Genomic DNA, 18173 nt, shown 5'->3' with positions numbered 1-18173 from the left:
GAAGTTGGATCAACTATTAAATTAGAGGAGAATGAAGGTGTAGGAGATGGTGAAGCAATTAGAGATGGTGAGAATGTTGAAAATGTGGAATATGATGAGCCTTCTGACGAGGAGATTGTGGACTGTGCTATTATGTCCAGTGGTGATAAAGTTATCTTGTTTATTGTTACTTATTTGCTTTAAGTTTTTGTGTTGTGTTGCTTTACTTGACTTATCATGTGCAAGATGTATATTTTTTTGCAGCCAAAAACAACCAGTCAAAGAGCAACTATTAAGGAAGGAGTGAAAAGGGTTGGAGGTGAACCTGGACCTCTTTTCAAGACTAACAGAAATCTGGCATTTAAGAAATTGGGTAAACAAGCTGCAACTACAAGTGAAGCATCACAGAAAAGTACACAAACTAAAAGACCTGCTTCTGCAGCAACAAGAGTCGACAAGAAGGCAAAAATAAGTGCTTCAAACCCAACTGTCTCTGCTGAAGAGTGTACTAGGTCTAAACCACCTCCAGATACTTTGCCAGAAGACTTCATTGCTTGATTATGTATTGATTATTTTGTCTAGCTTAGGTTGTTGCTAAGTTTTTTGCTTACCTTGGGTTTATGTCCAGGTATTTTGATTTTGTTGTGACTGCTTAAAAACAGCAAATGTCATACTTCTTTTGTATTAAACTTCACTATTTATTATGTGAAATGTGAAATTGCAGTTGTTTTATACATTATATGAGTAATTTGATTTTGTTGTATGGCTGTTTGTACCTTCTTTCAGGCATTAGATTGTTAATATTTTCAAGTATGTTTATTGGTAACACAGTCTCATTCAGACATTTCATCAAACACTTATACCAAAAACAGTTACACAAAGTAAATTTCCATTAATTTCAGCAAACAACATCTCATACACCCAAAATACTACATAGTTCAACATATTTCACAAATCTAACAACCTACCACACCACAATACAAATCACTTAAATATAAGAACAAGAATGGAAAAAATTGCCCAAGCCCATAAAAATTTCTCCCCTTTTCTAGCTACTTGCAAGTTCGGCTTCCAATCTTTCTTAGTAAACCAGGTATAATTCGAGTAGTTCTCTCGCACATCTCATCATCCATCCATCTGAAGTAGCTGCAATCTCCCATCTCACATGTCATGAACTTCCGACCCAGATTTTTGTTTGTCCATGAAGTTCTCTCTATGGTTCTCCTGTCACAATAACAAAGTTCCATTTTTTTAGCCAACAACAAAGTGAAGAATTGCAGAGGAAGAAGAAGAGCGTCACCACAAGAAGAATCTCAGAGGAAGAAGAATGGCTAAGGAAGAACAATGGATGTATGATATTTACCCTAATTTTGTTACCGTTGCAAGGGTTTCTTTGTCATTTTCAAATTACCCAACCCCTAAAATCCACGTCATTTTGTGTTTTAATTAAATTGCCCACGTGTAAACTGATACCTGCCACATACCTCACATCTTTAATGGCTACCTGCTAGAAACCGGCAATAAACACTAATTAGTAATTTTTAAACAAGTTAGCTTACCTCTTTGTGATAAATTTTAGTTTAGACACCGAAATGTCATATTTTAAAAAGTTGAGACACCAAAAGTATAGTAATCCCTTCATTTAAATTCCCAAATCACCCATCTCGAAATCTTGATAAATAATATCCCAAGATATCTTAAACAAAGCTCGAGAGGAAATATCTCCTTTTTATAAAATTTTAATTTAATATTTTCTAATTAATTCTAATTAACACTAATTTAAATTAATTTAAAATTCTAATTATTTAAACTAGACCTAAGCCTAATCAATTTACACAAAACGACGTGAATCATCTTTTTCTCCGCTTCTACCGACAACCCCTGCCACTGCCACTGCCACCTCCTACGCCGTTGACACCGTCTACCTCGGCGCACAGACGATGGCTTTGTCAACTTCTGAGTTTGTTTGAGACCAACCAATCTCTATTCGTTTGAGACGAATCCATAACTAAGAACGTTCAAAAATGCTTATCCATTTTGACCATCTCTGCTTTTTTTTTCTCTTAATTCCTCTCTCGAAACCAAGTCTCTACTTTTGTTCGTCTGTCTGCCTCATAAGCTTTAGATAGTCAACTAATTGCAGCGCCAACCAGTTGGAGCTAGAGACTGCGTCGCCGACATTCTCAAATCCTAACAGAGTTTTTATTTTTTCTAGGGACATTCTTGTCATTTTGTTGTTTGTTCCTTGACTTGGAATCAAGAAATCATGAAGAAATGATGGAAATTTAGCGGGATTGTCAAGAATTAGGGCTTGAAATGGAAAAGAAAGGAAGAACAAATGATGATGTACTTCAAATCTTAACAACCAATGCACCTTTCGTCACTAAAGATCCTAAATTGAGTAGATGATGTTCGTCGTTCTAGGTTCGTCCCGAACGAACGGATCTGTTCGTTCTAACACAGACGAATCCAGATGGGTTTGTCTGAAATCGGCGGCAGCAGATATGGGGAATGGCGGCGGAAATGGGAATAGTCATCAAACTGGAGGTGGCTGCCAGACTAAAGGGCAACATATGTTAGGTTAGGCGTGGCGGGTTATTAGTTTTTGTTTTTTTTTATTTAACTTTGGTGTACATTTTATTTAAATGATTTATTAATTATAATTTATTTTTTATTTAGTAAAATTTAATAAAATTTAAAATTAGTTATACATCTATCAAATCTATTATAAAATAAATTTATTAACTATAATTATTAGTGTTAGTTAGGAATAGTTAGAAAATATTAACTTTTTAAATATTTATGAATTTTATAATAATATAATATAATTAATTATTAGTTTGATTTAAAAGTTAGGTTTAGCTGGGTATGGTTCATCGTGTGGTTTGCTTAGATTAGGAGGTGTTATTATATCAGCTATTTGCTGAGTTGTCAGTGACGTAGACGATATGGTGATAAAAAAAACCGGTTCGACAATGGCTATAAAAAGAACTTAATATGTCGAAAATGGCTATTTCTGATAAGTTGAAAATGTATGAATTTAAATGACACAACACGCAAATGAACATACAAACTTTTTAATATAATTATAACATATGCTTATGCTTATTTTTATGTTTCGTTCGATTGATTGGTAAACCTTTTTCCGCTTTCGACGGCTTTTCCGATTGAAAAGTTTGGACCTAAACTTAAGGCTTTGGGTGTTTTTTGGTGAATAGGTATAGTTTAGATATTGTTATGACAATTTGAAACCCGATTTAGAGCTGTCCAATTATTCGTCATTTGGAGAACCATTATGTAATTAAAAAAAAGGCTTGTAGAAGTTAAGAACAAGGTCAAAGCTGAAAGTTTCAAAGTCATTATTCTTTCTTTCTAGTAGTCGCCGGAAAACTTGGACGCAGCGAATAAAATCTGCCGGTTCCGACGCCAGCCCACGTCAGCCATGATGCTGACAAGTTTGCTGGGTTCTTATTGGAGGAAGACTACACAAAGAGTCGTAAACAAAGAAAATAAAATCATTTTGTTACTATGGGGAAACAATTGGTCTCCGGTCAAAAACAGTGCAACATTCAATTTATAATTAAGGAATAATAATAGTTGTTCTTGTTCATAATGCTACCTAAATTAAGACATGTCTCATTTATCTTTGCAATCAGACATAAATTTTGAAAAAGTCAATAACAAATTAAATGGAAAACTCAATAAAAAAAAAGTCAATAGTAGATAAATTAGTTTTTTTTTTCAAAGATAAATTAGTTGACAATTCAAGTTAATACGAAAGCTAAAAACAATTAGAATTTCGAGAAATAATTTGGTCAAGTCAACAAAAAATTAGAAATTAAGGCTTAATTTGATTGATAGATAATAAAACATGGTAGCTAGTATTTTTTTAATTATAATGAGACTTTTAATAAAATACTATACTACTATTAAAATATGTTTTTTGTCAAAAGTTAAAACTTTCATTAATAATAACAAAAATTACGTGAATGATTTCTCAACATATTGAGTAAAGTACTACTGTAGAAAAATGATGAGAACTGTTAAATACAGTCATTGAATAAGGCTAAACTAACCACCAAAAGTCACCCAAATACATAAATCAAAATATTAGATCTAAAAATTAAATCTAGTTCAAATATAATAATAAATTACAAATCGAACTAATTTCAACAAAAGAGTCATATATCTATAATTTAAGGAATACTAATCAAATTGAAAAAATCTAATTTTTTAACCAAGTAGACGATTTCTTGTAAAAACTCCATTTTTAAAGAAGAAAATACTTCATCAAATGAAACTCATGAAGAGTAGACAAATTCACAGTAAAAGAAACAACAAAAAGCTTACTTATATGATAATATCATTTATTTTATGCGATTAATAAGAAGATTTGAGTATGAGAAGGTGGTTTTGATCAAAAATTGGCCAAAATTCACTTCTTCAATGGAGGTTATTAGGCTTTGTAAAAAAAAAGGAGAAAGTTGAGTGAGAAATGATTAGAGAGAGACGATATATTTAAGTAATTAACTATTGTTAAAATATGTTTGTATGTATTTTATTTAAGGCTTAATCACCAAAAAATGCCAAACCTATACGTTTTGTGTCAATTATAGCCAAACCTTTAAAAATCACCAGATTTAGCCAAACCTTATATGTTCTGTTTCTTTTTTAGCCATTTTTGAATCGAACCGGGTTTTCTGACACCGTGTCGTCCACATCACCGCCAACTAAGCAATTGGCTGGCATGTCAGCTGAAATATTTAAATAAGGTTTGGCTATAACTGACACAAAAAAATAGGTTTGGTATTTTTTGGGTGAATAAACCTAATTTTAAATTCAAGCCAATTTTTAAATTTAATAATTAGTAAATTAATTATATCATTTATAAAATTAGTATATATTTAAAAATAATTAATATTTCCTATTTAATACTAATTAAATTTAATTTTAATTTTTTATTAAACCTAATTAAATCTAATAAATTTATATTATAATATATTTTAATGAATATGTAATTAAAAAATAAATTAATGTATTACTTAGGAATTAATGTTGAATTAAATTTGGTGAAAGGTTTTAATGTTCATGATGATTTTGAACTTGATTTATTATTTTTAATGTTGTTGAGATCTTATTATGACTGGGTTTGGGTAATAAATAAAATAATTATGTGTAAATAAAGGTAAATTTTTGGCTATTCGAAGTAAAATGACATATGCGTTTATGCTCATAAACATCATGATATATATTGATTCCACCAAAATGAACTTCACTTTTTAAAGAAAAAAAAATGAAAAAATAATTACACTCGTCCTTTAAATAAGCAGTCTATTCAGTGATTATTTTTATGTTTATGTGTGTATAGTTGAATTATGAACACTGTCGTATGTTTGTAGTGTATATTACTCTCAGATTGTTCGTCGGAAGATGAACAATTGGGTCTCAAACGGCGGCGGTGTCAAAGAACCGACGACTGAAATTTAAAAATAAATAAATTTTAAGATGAATATGATATTTTTTGTTATTAATAGAATTTAAATTAATTATATATCCATCAAATATGTAAAAATAATTTATTAGAATTATTTAAATTTAGTAAAAAATAAATTAATTTTAATTAGCGTTAAATTAAAATATTATTTTTTAAATATATATAAATTTTATTATAATATAATTAATCATTTAATTATTTAATTTTAAAATTAGTTTTATTCACTAAAAAATACCAAACCTATGCATTTTGTGTCAGTTATAGCCAAACCTATTCATTTTGTGTCAGTTATAGCCAAACCTTATTTATATATTTCAGCTGCCATGTCAGCCAATTGCTTAGTTGGCGGTGACGTGGACGACTCGGTGTCACAAAAACCGGTTCGATTCAAAAATGGCTAAAAAAGAAACAGAACATATAAGGTTTGGCTAAATTTGGTGATTTTTAAAGGTTTGGCTATAATTGACACAAGACGTATAGGTTTGGCATTTTTTGGTGATTAAGCCTTTATTTAATATAAGCAATAATCAGAAAATAGTCATAATTTCACATTCTTTAGTTTGCCAATAAAGAAAGAATTGAGAAAAGGAAGGCCATTACAAGCCAACAAATAAAACAATCATGTGGTAGCACCTTACAATATCTTAAAAAATGAAAAGAATGAGACCATTATATTTAAAAGAAAAATATTAGAATGAAAGGGTGATATTTGTGTCTCAAAATTAAATAAGTGATTTTTAATTTTTTAGTCAATTATATTTCTAAATTTGTATTTCAGAATTAAATAGATTATATTAGTCAATTAGACCTTCAAATTTATATCTCGGAATCAAATAAGTCACGCTATTGAGGTACACAGATTAAAGGTTACATGGCCTAAATTAAGACAATTTGAAATCTAATTAATTAAAAAAGTTAAAATAAACTTACTTGACCACAAACACAAATAAATGGATCTAATTAAATAAAAAAATATTAAAAGTGATTTATGTGACACCAAGATACAAGTTCAAGTACCAGATTAACTCTTTGCGTACAAAAACAGTCCACAGTTATACAAATTTTTTGATCGAACATAATAATCTGATCAAGATATACGACTATGTATATATCAGTGTTTTAAAAACCGGACCGGACCGGCCGGTCGGACCGGTTGAACCGCGAACCGGCCAGTGGTCCGGTCTGAAAAGGCGAAAAACCGGATCTTTTGATTGGACCGGATTGGACCGGACTGAACCGGATTGGACCGGTATGAACCGGTAAAAAACCGGGTGTTGAACCGGTAAAAAACTGGTGAACCAGAATTTTTTTTAATTTTTTTTAAATTTATTAAACCGGTTGAACCGGTCATTGAACCGGTTAAACCGGTTGAACCGGAAACCGGTGGCCTCACCGGTTCGGCCATCGGTTCGGTTTTTAAAACACTGGTATATATACATATATTATTGGAATCCACAATTTTTAAATCTTGAAGTTCTAACTTATTTTGACCTTCCAATAGTTCATACTTTATTTTTTCTAACCTTAAATGTACTAAATAATGATGACCATTCAGATATGTTTGATAAGACGCTTGTCTTCTCAAATGGTCTGAGAAGACGAGCCGACATGTGGGAGCATGGATCGGCAATGCGATAGGCAACGGTGGGTGGGGTGGCGGTGGATGGCGGCAATTTAGTCGAGTGGGTAAATAGGTATTGGTTAGAGGATTGTGTGGATAATTTTAAATTTGATTGGGTAGTCTAGTTAGGTTAGATTTTTTATTTTTTAATTAGAGATATTTTAGTCATTTTTTGGCCAAAAGGACATTTGTGATTCTAAAATCGAAGTTCAGGGTGTTTTGTGATTGAAAATGAAATTTATGGACGTTCGTGATCGGAGGCTAAAATCAGGGACAATGGGTGATTATAAGCCTTGAATTTTGTTTTATTCCTCTTTCAACGCCTTTATCTTATTTTTTTTATGTTTAATATAATTAATTAAAATGCATAAAAATTGTTCCTTTTATTTAAATCATATTTTAAAAAATTAAAAACTTTAAAGTTATAAAAATAGTATTTGTATGAAATTAGTACAACATATATATATTTGTTTCTCTTATAATATTATAAATTTATAATTATTTCAAATGAAGAATTTATGATTAAAAAGCTTAAGGTAGCATCATCTAAAATTATTGTTGAGTTATATAAAAATAAAATTATTTTTAAGCCTCCCGTATACTCTTTTAAAAAAAATTAAATGATATAATTTTTTATTTTTTCTTTATTTTTATTAAAGTTTCAGTCTTTTTGTTTATTTTTGGTTTTGGTTAACTAAGTTAAAAGACATAACTAAAAAAATTAAATTTAGTGTGGTTCTTAAATTTATTTTTAATACAAGTATAAATGAAAAATATATTTTTTATGAATTATAATAGCTTAATAAATCAAATTAAATTTGTTTTATTTTTTAAATTTTCTTACTTCATTTCTTTTTTAAACTAAAAAACAATATTTTTTAAAAGTAAAATATTAAAAATTAAATTGAAGTCATTAAATTTGGTAAAAATAAAACTGTTATTTGTACATATTAAAAACATATAATATAATTTATGAATTAAATCAAATTTTAACTTTTTTTATTTAGTTACTTTTGACTACATACCAAAACTGAAAATAAAGATTAAAATATTAACAGAAACAAAAAATAAAAGATTATTTCATTGATTTTCAAACAAAAAGGACAAAAGTGTAAATTATGATATATATAGAAAATTTGAAAGTAATTTACTCTTATATTAATGATAAACTTTAAATTATAAATAATATGACGTATTACTATGCGGTTTTAGTTTTGATTCTTCGATTCAGTATAGTTTTTAGTATGAGAATCTATATAGAATTCAAAACCGCACCAATTAAATTTTGGTTCGATTCAAATAAAATTAAAGGTTAGTATATATTTTTTAATTATAAGGCTAATCCCCTTAAAATTTCCAACATTTTAGTCCCAATTCGATTGCACCCTTACGTTGCAAAATAACAAATTTTATTTAAATTATGACCTTTCGATTTTAATTGCACCCTCAAGCATCAAATTGACATCTTTTCACTTAAAAATATTCAAATCAATACTTTATATTTTAATATATATTTTAAATAGTACTTAATGTTATAATTAAAACAAAAAACTTATCTTTTCAAAATTATAAAATTTAATAACAATTTTTTATTTAATACAAAAAATATATAAAATGGAATTTATAATATTTAAATGAAAGTTTTAAGGGTAATGTCATACAAATTCACCAACTTTATATATTTTCTCATTTTAATTACGCCGTTTAAAAATCGTTATTTGCACAAACCAACTACCAATTTTTCTCAAATTTATATACCGTTTAAAAGTTTTGCAAAAATGGGACTTAAGCGGCAATATGCCCCTCCAACTTGTAAGCAATGAGCAATTAGCACATAAATTAACTTTGTGGGTAAATCAGTATACGAACTTAATGATTATGGACAATTTACCCCATTTTTTGCCTCCTCAATTTGTAAGTTAATTGTCTCCTAAATTGGCAATTTGCCCCCTTAACTTGTAAATTATTTTGTCAAAATGGGCTAATTGCCTATAATTACCAAGTTTGTGTATTGATTTACCAACAATGTTAATTTACGTGTTAATTGTCCATTGCTTACAAATTTAAGAGGCAAATTGCTACTTATGTCGTAAAAATAGCATGTCACTATTGGGTTGCCAGCTCAGCAATTTTTACCGGATTTCTGAACGGTCTATAGATTTGAGAAAAATTGATAGTTCTTGTTCGAAAATGACGATTTATAAATGACGTGATTAAAATGAGAAAACGTAAATTTTTATAATATTAACACAAATACCTTTAGGTACCGTTTGGATTGATGGATTCTAAAATCCATAGATTTTAACAAAATTAATGGAATTTTAAATGTATGGATTTTGAAATTTTATCGTTTGGTTTGCATACAAAATCAATGGATTTATGATGTAATTTTTCTTCCACTCTTGTTTGGTTTAATAACTACAATCTATGGATTTAAAATATTTTTTCCATTTCTACCCTCAATTATATATTTAAATATTAATCATTTTATAGCAAAAGACATTTCTTCTATAACATAAGATCAAGAATACTAAGAATTAAAATAATATTTATTATAATTAAAATAGCTACCATTTCTTCAAGCTCTAAATTTCTTGTTCCAGGTAACTTACCTACATCTCTAACCATCTCACATAATTTCCAAAATGTTTTTCTATCCATTCTCAATAAATTGATTGTGTAAATATCACTTTCTCTTATATATAGCATATCTAATATTGCGTAATCTTGCTGCAACTCTCTCTTCTCCAAATTCATCATTCACATAATTAATGCCTTTAGGTAATTTCACACCATTTAATATAAATTTATGGGTGATGATTGACATGAGAGAATAAACATCCATAAGCATTTCTATATAAATAGTAGCCATTACAATAGCAATTCTTCTTCTACTTTTAGGTAGACGGGCCATCTCAAATCCTTAATACAAAAAAAATTATAATTCATACTCATATTAATATAAACATCTTGTATAATCATAGTATTAAATTATTTGATAAAACGAATACAATTAGCTTTGAAACAATAGTTATTTAAAATTGTAATTATAAACAAGTAGTTTGTTTTTTCATTTGAAAAACCATAAATAACCGAACACAAAATTAATGTCAACAGTAAGATTATTGGAAGAAAAAACTAACTCAAATTTTATCCAAATTTCATGAATATTATGACATGCATCTATTGAAAATATCATGACATGCATCAACAGTAATATGTGTCACTTTTTTTTATGTAACAACTAAAGGAATAAACAAAATGCAGAACTTACAAAAAAATAGTTGGTTAAACCTTCAACGGCAAAAAAAAATATTTGCAGAGATGTTTGTATAAATAAAAGCTAAATAAAATGGTAAAAGAAAAAAATGGTTAATTAGGATTAAGGATAATTTAGGAATATTAATTTTTTTTTAGGGATAGTTTTGAAAAAAATCTAAATAGTATAACAATCTATTATTTATAGAAAATGATGGATTTGGACTTTCCCACCAAGGAGGTGGGAAATTAAATCCCTAAAAAATGATACTTGATTATAGAAAATGAGGAAATTCAAAAATTTATGGATTTTGATACTTTTTTTAACCAAACGATGGATTTTGTCCGAATCCATAGATTGTTTAAAATTCATCGTTTAAAATCCATCAATCCAAACGGTGCCTTAGTTTGATTTTGATTCGAATTCGGGAATTTCCATATTCGGTGCACGTACAACCCTGCCAAAGTGGAAAAAAATTCAATAAAAATAAAGAAATTATTTTTGACATATGAATGATAAGCTGAAGCGGTTCCTGGGTTCCTGGTGGTGCATAATTCAAGAACAAAAAGGCTCAAAACTCTAAGAATTAGTTTTGTTTGTTTGTTGGTTATTATGATAATTGAAGAAAGGTAGAAAGTCCAAAACAGTCACAATTCTTTTCAAAAAGTGCTAATATTGCCCTAATTAAAACATTAGACCTATATCACCCGTCACACAGCACACAGTCCAACATCTTTATCAACTACCAACCATCACCTTCGTTTAATTATTCTCACATTATTTCTCAATCATTACTAGCAGAAAACCACGGCCACCTTTAATAATTAACACGGTCCAATCATTTTATATTTTAAAATTCCTAATCTTGATTTTTTTAAACTGAAATTCTTAATTTTAAAATTTTCTACGATTTTTTTTGATTGATTTGTGTTGGATTATTTTGCTCGATTTTAAGTAATCTGAAAATTTCCTAACCTTAATTTATATTTTTATTATTTTTTGATTATTTTTCGGTTATCTTTTAGTAAATAAAAATCACTGTCACTATAATTAGTGAAACCGTTGTGAATTTTATTCTTTAATTACTTAAAAAATAATTTAGTAACTTAAAGTAAAATTCAAATCTCCAAGGTTTTGGATTGAGCTGATTTGTCTTTTTAATTGATGAATGGTTTAATTTGTTTCAAAAAATATAATTTGATATTATAAGGATTGTTGTTTTTGGACGGTAATCAATATATTGAAATTGTAATTAGGTTTCGGTTAGTTGATGCTGATGTGTGTGGGTTTTGATTTGATTATTTTTGTTATTTGTGTTTGGTATTAAAATAGAAAAATTGAAACATAGAGAAAAAGAGTCTCAAATTTGGAAAAAAAAATGGCATTTTGGTGAAGTTGTTCGAATTTAGGAATGACAATAGAACGGAGTGAGGATGAGAAATCATATCCACACCCAACCCCGATTCTATAAAAGATCCTCGTATCTATTTACGAATATTTTGTATTGCATCTATACTCAAACCACCATCCGCTTTCGATTTATTGATATGATAATTTTTTTTTCTAAATTTTAAAATAAAAGTATTTTAGTAATAACAAAATCATTACAAATTGTACCAACAATATGGAAAAAAATTATAAAAAATAATGAAAAAACAAGCCGATGTTGTACTTGAAAGTGTTCGGTTTGTTTATATTTACGAATATTTTGTATATGAGTTTGCGAGCTGATTTCTATATAAGTTTTATTATGAGCTCACGAGATGACTTCTATATGAACTTCCCATAAGAGTAATTAATGGAAATTCCGCACTCCATTAAAGGAGGATTTCCATAGTTACTCGAGTTCAAATTGTTTAACACTTAAATGAGCCAGCCTGAGCTCATATTATCTAACATTTAAAGTGTGAGTTTAACTCATTCGGCATTTAAATGAGCGAGTACATTTAGCATTTAAATAAACAAGATTGAACTCGATTCGCTTATCATTTAAACAAATTAAATTGAACCGAGTCGGAATACTATATTTCTAAGTTTAGGGTGATTGATGTTCCTTTAGAAAAAAGCCATGGTTATTTAGTACCTTTTTCCTCCAAGAATTGCAAATTCCCAAGTCACCAACCTTGTTAATATTTGTACGTCATCTTCAATACAATAAAAATCCTTTGGCTCACACTTTTATCTGTATCTTCACTTCTTCGATCACTTATCTTTAATTTCTTCTCACTGTTTTTCAATCTCCATTAAAATGGGTTCGGTGGCGGAGGAGCAAACTGCACTTTTGGAAGATGGAGTCTCCGATGAGGTTTCTCCTCAATTTTATCTGATTCCATTCTCTACAATTTTATATAATTTGATTGATTTAAGTTGTATTTTTTTGCTCAATTTTAAGTATTGATCGAGCAAGGAACAGTGACTTTTGTTTCAATTGAGAAAAATTAATTTATTTGTGGGATTTGATTTATATTTGTAGATTGGATACTTTAGCTTAGAGAGTCAAATTTAAAAATTGTCTCCCCTATTTATCTATTAGTTGATAATAATATCTATTCTCAGGCTGTTTATTTTGTTCGATTTAAACAAATTTTAAATGCAAATTTAATCACGAACATTAGTGAACTTTAAAATCTGACAAAATCAGCTATTTTCCGTTGAAAATTGCTGATGTGGACGCAGAATATACACGGTTCTGGCAGCCACATCAATGTTTTTTTAACAAAATATAGCTCAAAATTTGTCAAAAGATTAAAGTTGTCGACTGTTTTTGCCAATTTTTAAAGTTCGTGTTTAATTGTAAAACATGCTAAAGTTCATCTTTTTGTTACATTTAACCCAATAGCAATAAACGCATATATACTTAATTATTTATAATTTTATGGTCTCTATCTACTGTAACAGCTTAACAGGTTCACTAATAACTCTGCAATACCCATAGTTTTATGGTATCAACTATTAGCAGCTCGACTTTATCAAATTGGTATGATCATTTGGCTTGGAACCAGCCTATTGTTATTGGAATATATGTCAGCCGTCTGACCCTGTTGCTATTTGAGCCTTTTCAAACGAAACATTGCGGTCGATTTGTTTTATTTTGGACTTTTTAATATTGGGATGGACAGCTAATTGTTTCTGACTAAATGTATTGAACAAATTTTTTCGTTCACGTATGGTGATGACTGATGAGCCAATACTTCCATTGTGCTAATCATGATGGTGAGTTTAGCATTTGGCGTGTTTGTGGTATCATAGGTATGAATGACTACCAGTTCAAGATTCAATTGAGAGGCATAAGGGGTTCGGCTATGTACCTGGAGCAAAGACATTTATATCTTTGTATCGCGCTGAACCTTATTGGTTCTGCCTTAGTGATGTTCATAGAAAGTTATCATGTTATGTTATCCTACTTTCTGGCAGTTCCTTCTTGAACCGTTGATTACCTATTTCTAGGTAAAGTTGTTGCGAAAAATATGAAGCGATGGATACTGGCTAAGGCGAGAAAAAATGACAGAGATTTCTATTTAAATATGTGTGGGGTGTTCTACTATATGATGGGCCATCTGTTTCCTCGGAAATTTGTATGATTACATGCCCATCTAGTTTGGAACCGAGTTCTCTCTATGTGTGCCAATGCTTGACTTATTTTATGAATTAATTTTGGAGAGGATTATTTCCTTGTGGGTGGCACAAAAAGAGTTAGTCAGTTTTGGAAAATTTTGTTGATTATTTCATGATATGTCTGGCTTTGTTATACAGCCATACTGATATGTGGATTTTTATTTATGTCTTTGTGTGTGTGTTATTTGTTCTCCTGTCCTGTCTACCAAATACGTCTCAATGAAACTGGTCTAGCACTTTGTCGCTTGCATAGTTGCATATGATGTTCCATTTTTGTGTCTTCAGAGTAGAAGCAATGAACTCTATACAGGAGATGGCTCAGTTGACCTCAAAGGCAATCCTGTTCTTAAGCAGAAGACTGGAACTTGGAAAGCTTGTCCTTTTATTTTGGGTACAGATTATTATTCTTAGTGTTCCTTGTGTTACATACTCTCTCCCTCTATAATTTTCTTTTTTTAACTTTTTGTATCATATGCCAAACAGGTACTGAATGTTGTGAACGTTTGGCTTATTATGGGATTTCCACAAATCTTGTTACTTATCTTACCCATAAGCTGCATGAAGGCAATGTAGCTGCCGCAAGAAATGTTACAACCTGGGCAGGTACTTGCTACATCACACCACTGATTGGAGCCGTCCTGGCAGATGCTTATTGGGGAAGATATTGGACAATAGCTGCCTTCTCCACAATCTACCTCATTGTAATTCTTGCTCAACTCTCTTCTTTTGATTTTTTGGGTTATAACACCACATCTTTTTCTCTTTTTATGATTCGTCGCCACATTACTCAAACCAACATAAACCTACTCGCTGTTTTTTCTGTTCAGTTAGTTGTCTCAGCTAATGATTCTACATGGTCATTGCGGTTTTTGTCACTTCTCTATATTTAAGTCTGAATTTTTTTTTCCACATCACTATGGTGTTCAATACATAGAAAAACAATAATAGTTTCTGCTAGGATATCTTACATTTCTAGCTTATAGGGGTCTGAAATAAGATTAATTAATCCCAGTTCTGCTAGGATTTTTTCTTTTGAATTGATACTACCTCACTAGAAAATAGGCAACTGAAGCGAAGGACATTTAATTTAGATTTGGCTCATTTTACAATAGAAGTATTTTGGGAATGTTCCAATCTGCGACAATTAGCTGGGAGAACAGTGTTTGTTATAAAGTTATTTAAAAGAAAAAGAATAGCACCCCTCTGTAATTTACTTAAATCAACTTCTAAGAGTTTCATCAAAAACCTTAACTGTGAATAATTGTTGGTCTTAAGGTATCCTGAATGATTAGATGGTGATTCTTCTTCACCTGTAACTTGAGCATAGGCCATTGTATTGCGAACTAGTCTAATTGATATATTCTAGGAAAATATATTAGATATCTCAGGAAGTAAAAAATGGATGCCTTTGAAATACCACAAACTTATGAAAAGTTCAAAACATCTTTATTTTGAGAAGACTGGATGAAAAATATATTAATATCTAGAATTGTTATAGTCCATGGAGTGTATATGCTATTTTAAATGTTTCTCTTTTCTTCCATTTATGGATTTTGTTGGATTGGATGTGTACTGTTGAATAATTCAAGAGTCGTTAATTGCCACAGGGAATGTGTACATTGACACTCTCAGCATCAGTTCCTGCATTAATGCCAGCTGAATGTGTGGGTTCTATGTGTCCTTCGGCTGCTCCAGCTCAGTATGCAGTTTTCTTCTTTGGGCTCTATCTGATTGCACTTGGGACTGGTGGCATCAAGCCATGTGTTTCTTCCTTCGGGGCTGACCAGTTTGATGACACCGATCCTAAGGAAAGGGTGAAAAAGGGTTCTTTCTTCAACTGGTTTTATTTTTCTATCAATATTGGTGCTCTTATATCAAGTAGTTTACTGGTATATATTCAAGATAATGCAGGGTGGGGCCTGGGATTTGGAATTCCTGCATTATTTATGGGAATTGCTATTATAAGTTTTTTATCCGGCACACCCTTGTATAGATTTCAGAAACCAGGTGGGAGTCCTATTACTAGGATGTGCCAGGTTATGGTTGCGTCATTTCATAAGCGGAATCTGGAGGTCCCTATAGATAGTAGTCTCCTATATGAAACACAAGATTCTGCTATTGAAGGTAGCAGAAAATTGGAGCACAGCAATGAACTGGAGTAATTTTCTTTTTCATTTCTCTTTGTTATCATCCTTGTGTCGGTGCCAAGTCATCATTTATTTATTTTGTTTGGCTTATCAAATTGGATTCTTAAGTCGGGGAACGGCTAAGACCCTTTGGAATTCCTTGCTTTATTTAGTTGGTCAAAAATACTCTGCATACAAGCTAATACCAGTTTAATTCTGAAAATTTTCTTTTTACGGACAATTTGTGTTAGATATTGTGCATAAGTTCTTCTGACACCTGTTTAGTTGGTGCTGAAAAGAATTTTTAAGCTAAATATCATTTCTATGCAGGTGCCTTGATAAAGCTGCTGTAATTTCAGAAGCTGAGTCCAAAACTGGGTCTTTCTCCGATCCATGGAGGCTTTGCACCGTAACACAAGTGGAGGAACTGAAGATTTTGGTTCGTATGTTTCCAATCTGGGCGACAGGAATTGTGTTTTCGGCTGTCTATGCTCAAATGTCCACAATGTTTGTGGAACAAGGAATGCTAATGGACACAAAAATTGGCTCTTTCATCATTCCTCCTGCCTCCTTGTCATCATTTGATGTTATCAGTGTTATTTGCTGGGTGCCAATCTACGACGCGGTCATTGTCCCAATCGCAAGGAAGTTTACGGGAAAAGAGAGGGGCTTCTCGGAGCTGCAAAGGATGGGGATTGGCCTCTTTATTTCAGTGCTGTGCATGTTTGCTGCTGCTTTGGTAGAGATTAAACGCTTACAGCTTGCCAAAGAGCTCGGGTTGGTTGATTCTGGTGCTGCTGTGCCTCTCAGCATCTTTTGGCAAATTCCTCAGTATATGTTAATTGGTGCTGCAGAAGTGTTCACGTTCATCGGTCAACTTGAATTTTTTTACGAGCAGTCTCCCGATGCTATGCGAAGTTTATGCAGCGCATTGTCACTTCTGACAACATCTTTGGGCAATTATCTTAGCTCATTTATTCTAACTATGGTAACGTACTTCACAACCACAGGGGGGAAAGCAGGATGGATTCCGGATAACTTGAACAAGGGCCATCTAGATTATTTCTTCTGGCTCATAGCTGGACTCAGCGTTGCGAACATGTTCATCTACATTGTTTGCGCCAAGAAATACAAAAAGAAGGCGGCCTCCTAAGGAGGTTATCTCATCAACTAGAAGATGATCGATTAGCCACGACTCACGAGCGGATTAGCTATGGATGGTTTGTACATAAAGAAAAAAGTTTCTTTTCCTTGGGGTATAGGAGGAATATGCTTTGTATCATATTCGCTATTTGGTTATGGTGAACTGATCCGATTGTTAGAAACTCCAAATCTCATTTCTTTCAAATTTGCTCCCTTTAGAATTTACTGAATTGAGATGATTCAGTCTGCAAAATGCAAAAGCTCTTTTCATTAACGTTTATTGTGAATGGCTAGCAAAAGATTGCATACTTGCATAATCATTTTCTTTGGTTTACAATACGAGCAATAACTCAATTAATTATTTTCAAAAAAAAAAAACTCAATTAATGTGGAAGAGGGGACTTAAACTCGATGATTAACTGGTAAGCCGATGAACATGCTTGATCTCAGTTCGTTCATTTAACATTTATTGTCCAAATTTGATTCGTTTAATATTTAAATGAGTTGATCTCAATTCGTTTAACATTTAAACAAATTAACATGAGCTGAATCTAAACTAGATATAAAAATTGTAAATTTAAATGAACCGAGCTCGAACTATGAACATCTTTCTCATTTAATGAGCCGAATGTGATACTTTGAAGTTTATTTGAAATTAATTTCTTAAGTCCTTATCTAATGTCTATTATAAAAATCCAAAATATTTATTGTAGTTTTTCAAAACTGTTTGAAAATGTTAAAATCCAAAACTATAAGGGAGTAGTAGAATGAATAAGATAGCGTGTCGGTTTATGAGTGGTTTTATTTCAGATTTTTTGAGATCTATGCATTAAACGTTATTAGGAAATTGGTATGTTGACATAGTAAAGATGGAGCAAACTGCCCTCTTGGAGGATGAGTCCTAGATGAGATTTATCCTCATTCTTTTTTGATTGT

The 18173-nt window shown here is 30.9% G+C and overlaps 1 protein-coding gene across 1 annotated transcript; it reads left to right on the top strand.

The window, feature by feature from the left end:
• Positions 1-12472: 12472 nt before the first annotated feature.
• Positions 12473-17511, top strand: LOC126681171 (protein NRT1/ PTR FAMILY 8.3-like). The gene is made up of 5 exons (XM_050376604.2): positions 12473-12658; positions 14254-14359; positions 14452-14669; positions 15576-16126; positions 16425-17511. Exons 1-5 carry the CDS (start codon positions 12602-12604, stop codon positions 17245-17247), a joined length of 1755 nt encoding a protein of 584 aa, XP_050232561.1. The 5' UTR covers positions 12473-12601; the 3' UTR covers positions 17248-17511.
• Positions 17512-18173: the final 662 nt, after the last annotated feature.

This window comes from Mercurialis annua, linkage group LG5 (genome assembly GCF_937616625.2).
Source record: "Mercurialis annua linkage group LG5, ddMerAnnu1.2, whole genome shotgun sequence".
NCBI classification, from domain to species: domain Eukaryota; kingdom Viridiplantae; phylum Streptophyta; class Magnoliopsida; order Malpighiales; family Euphorbiaceae; genus Mercurialis; species Mercurialis annua.
This window is presented reverse-complemented; position numbering and strand designations above follow the sequence as displayed.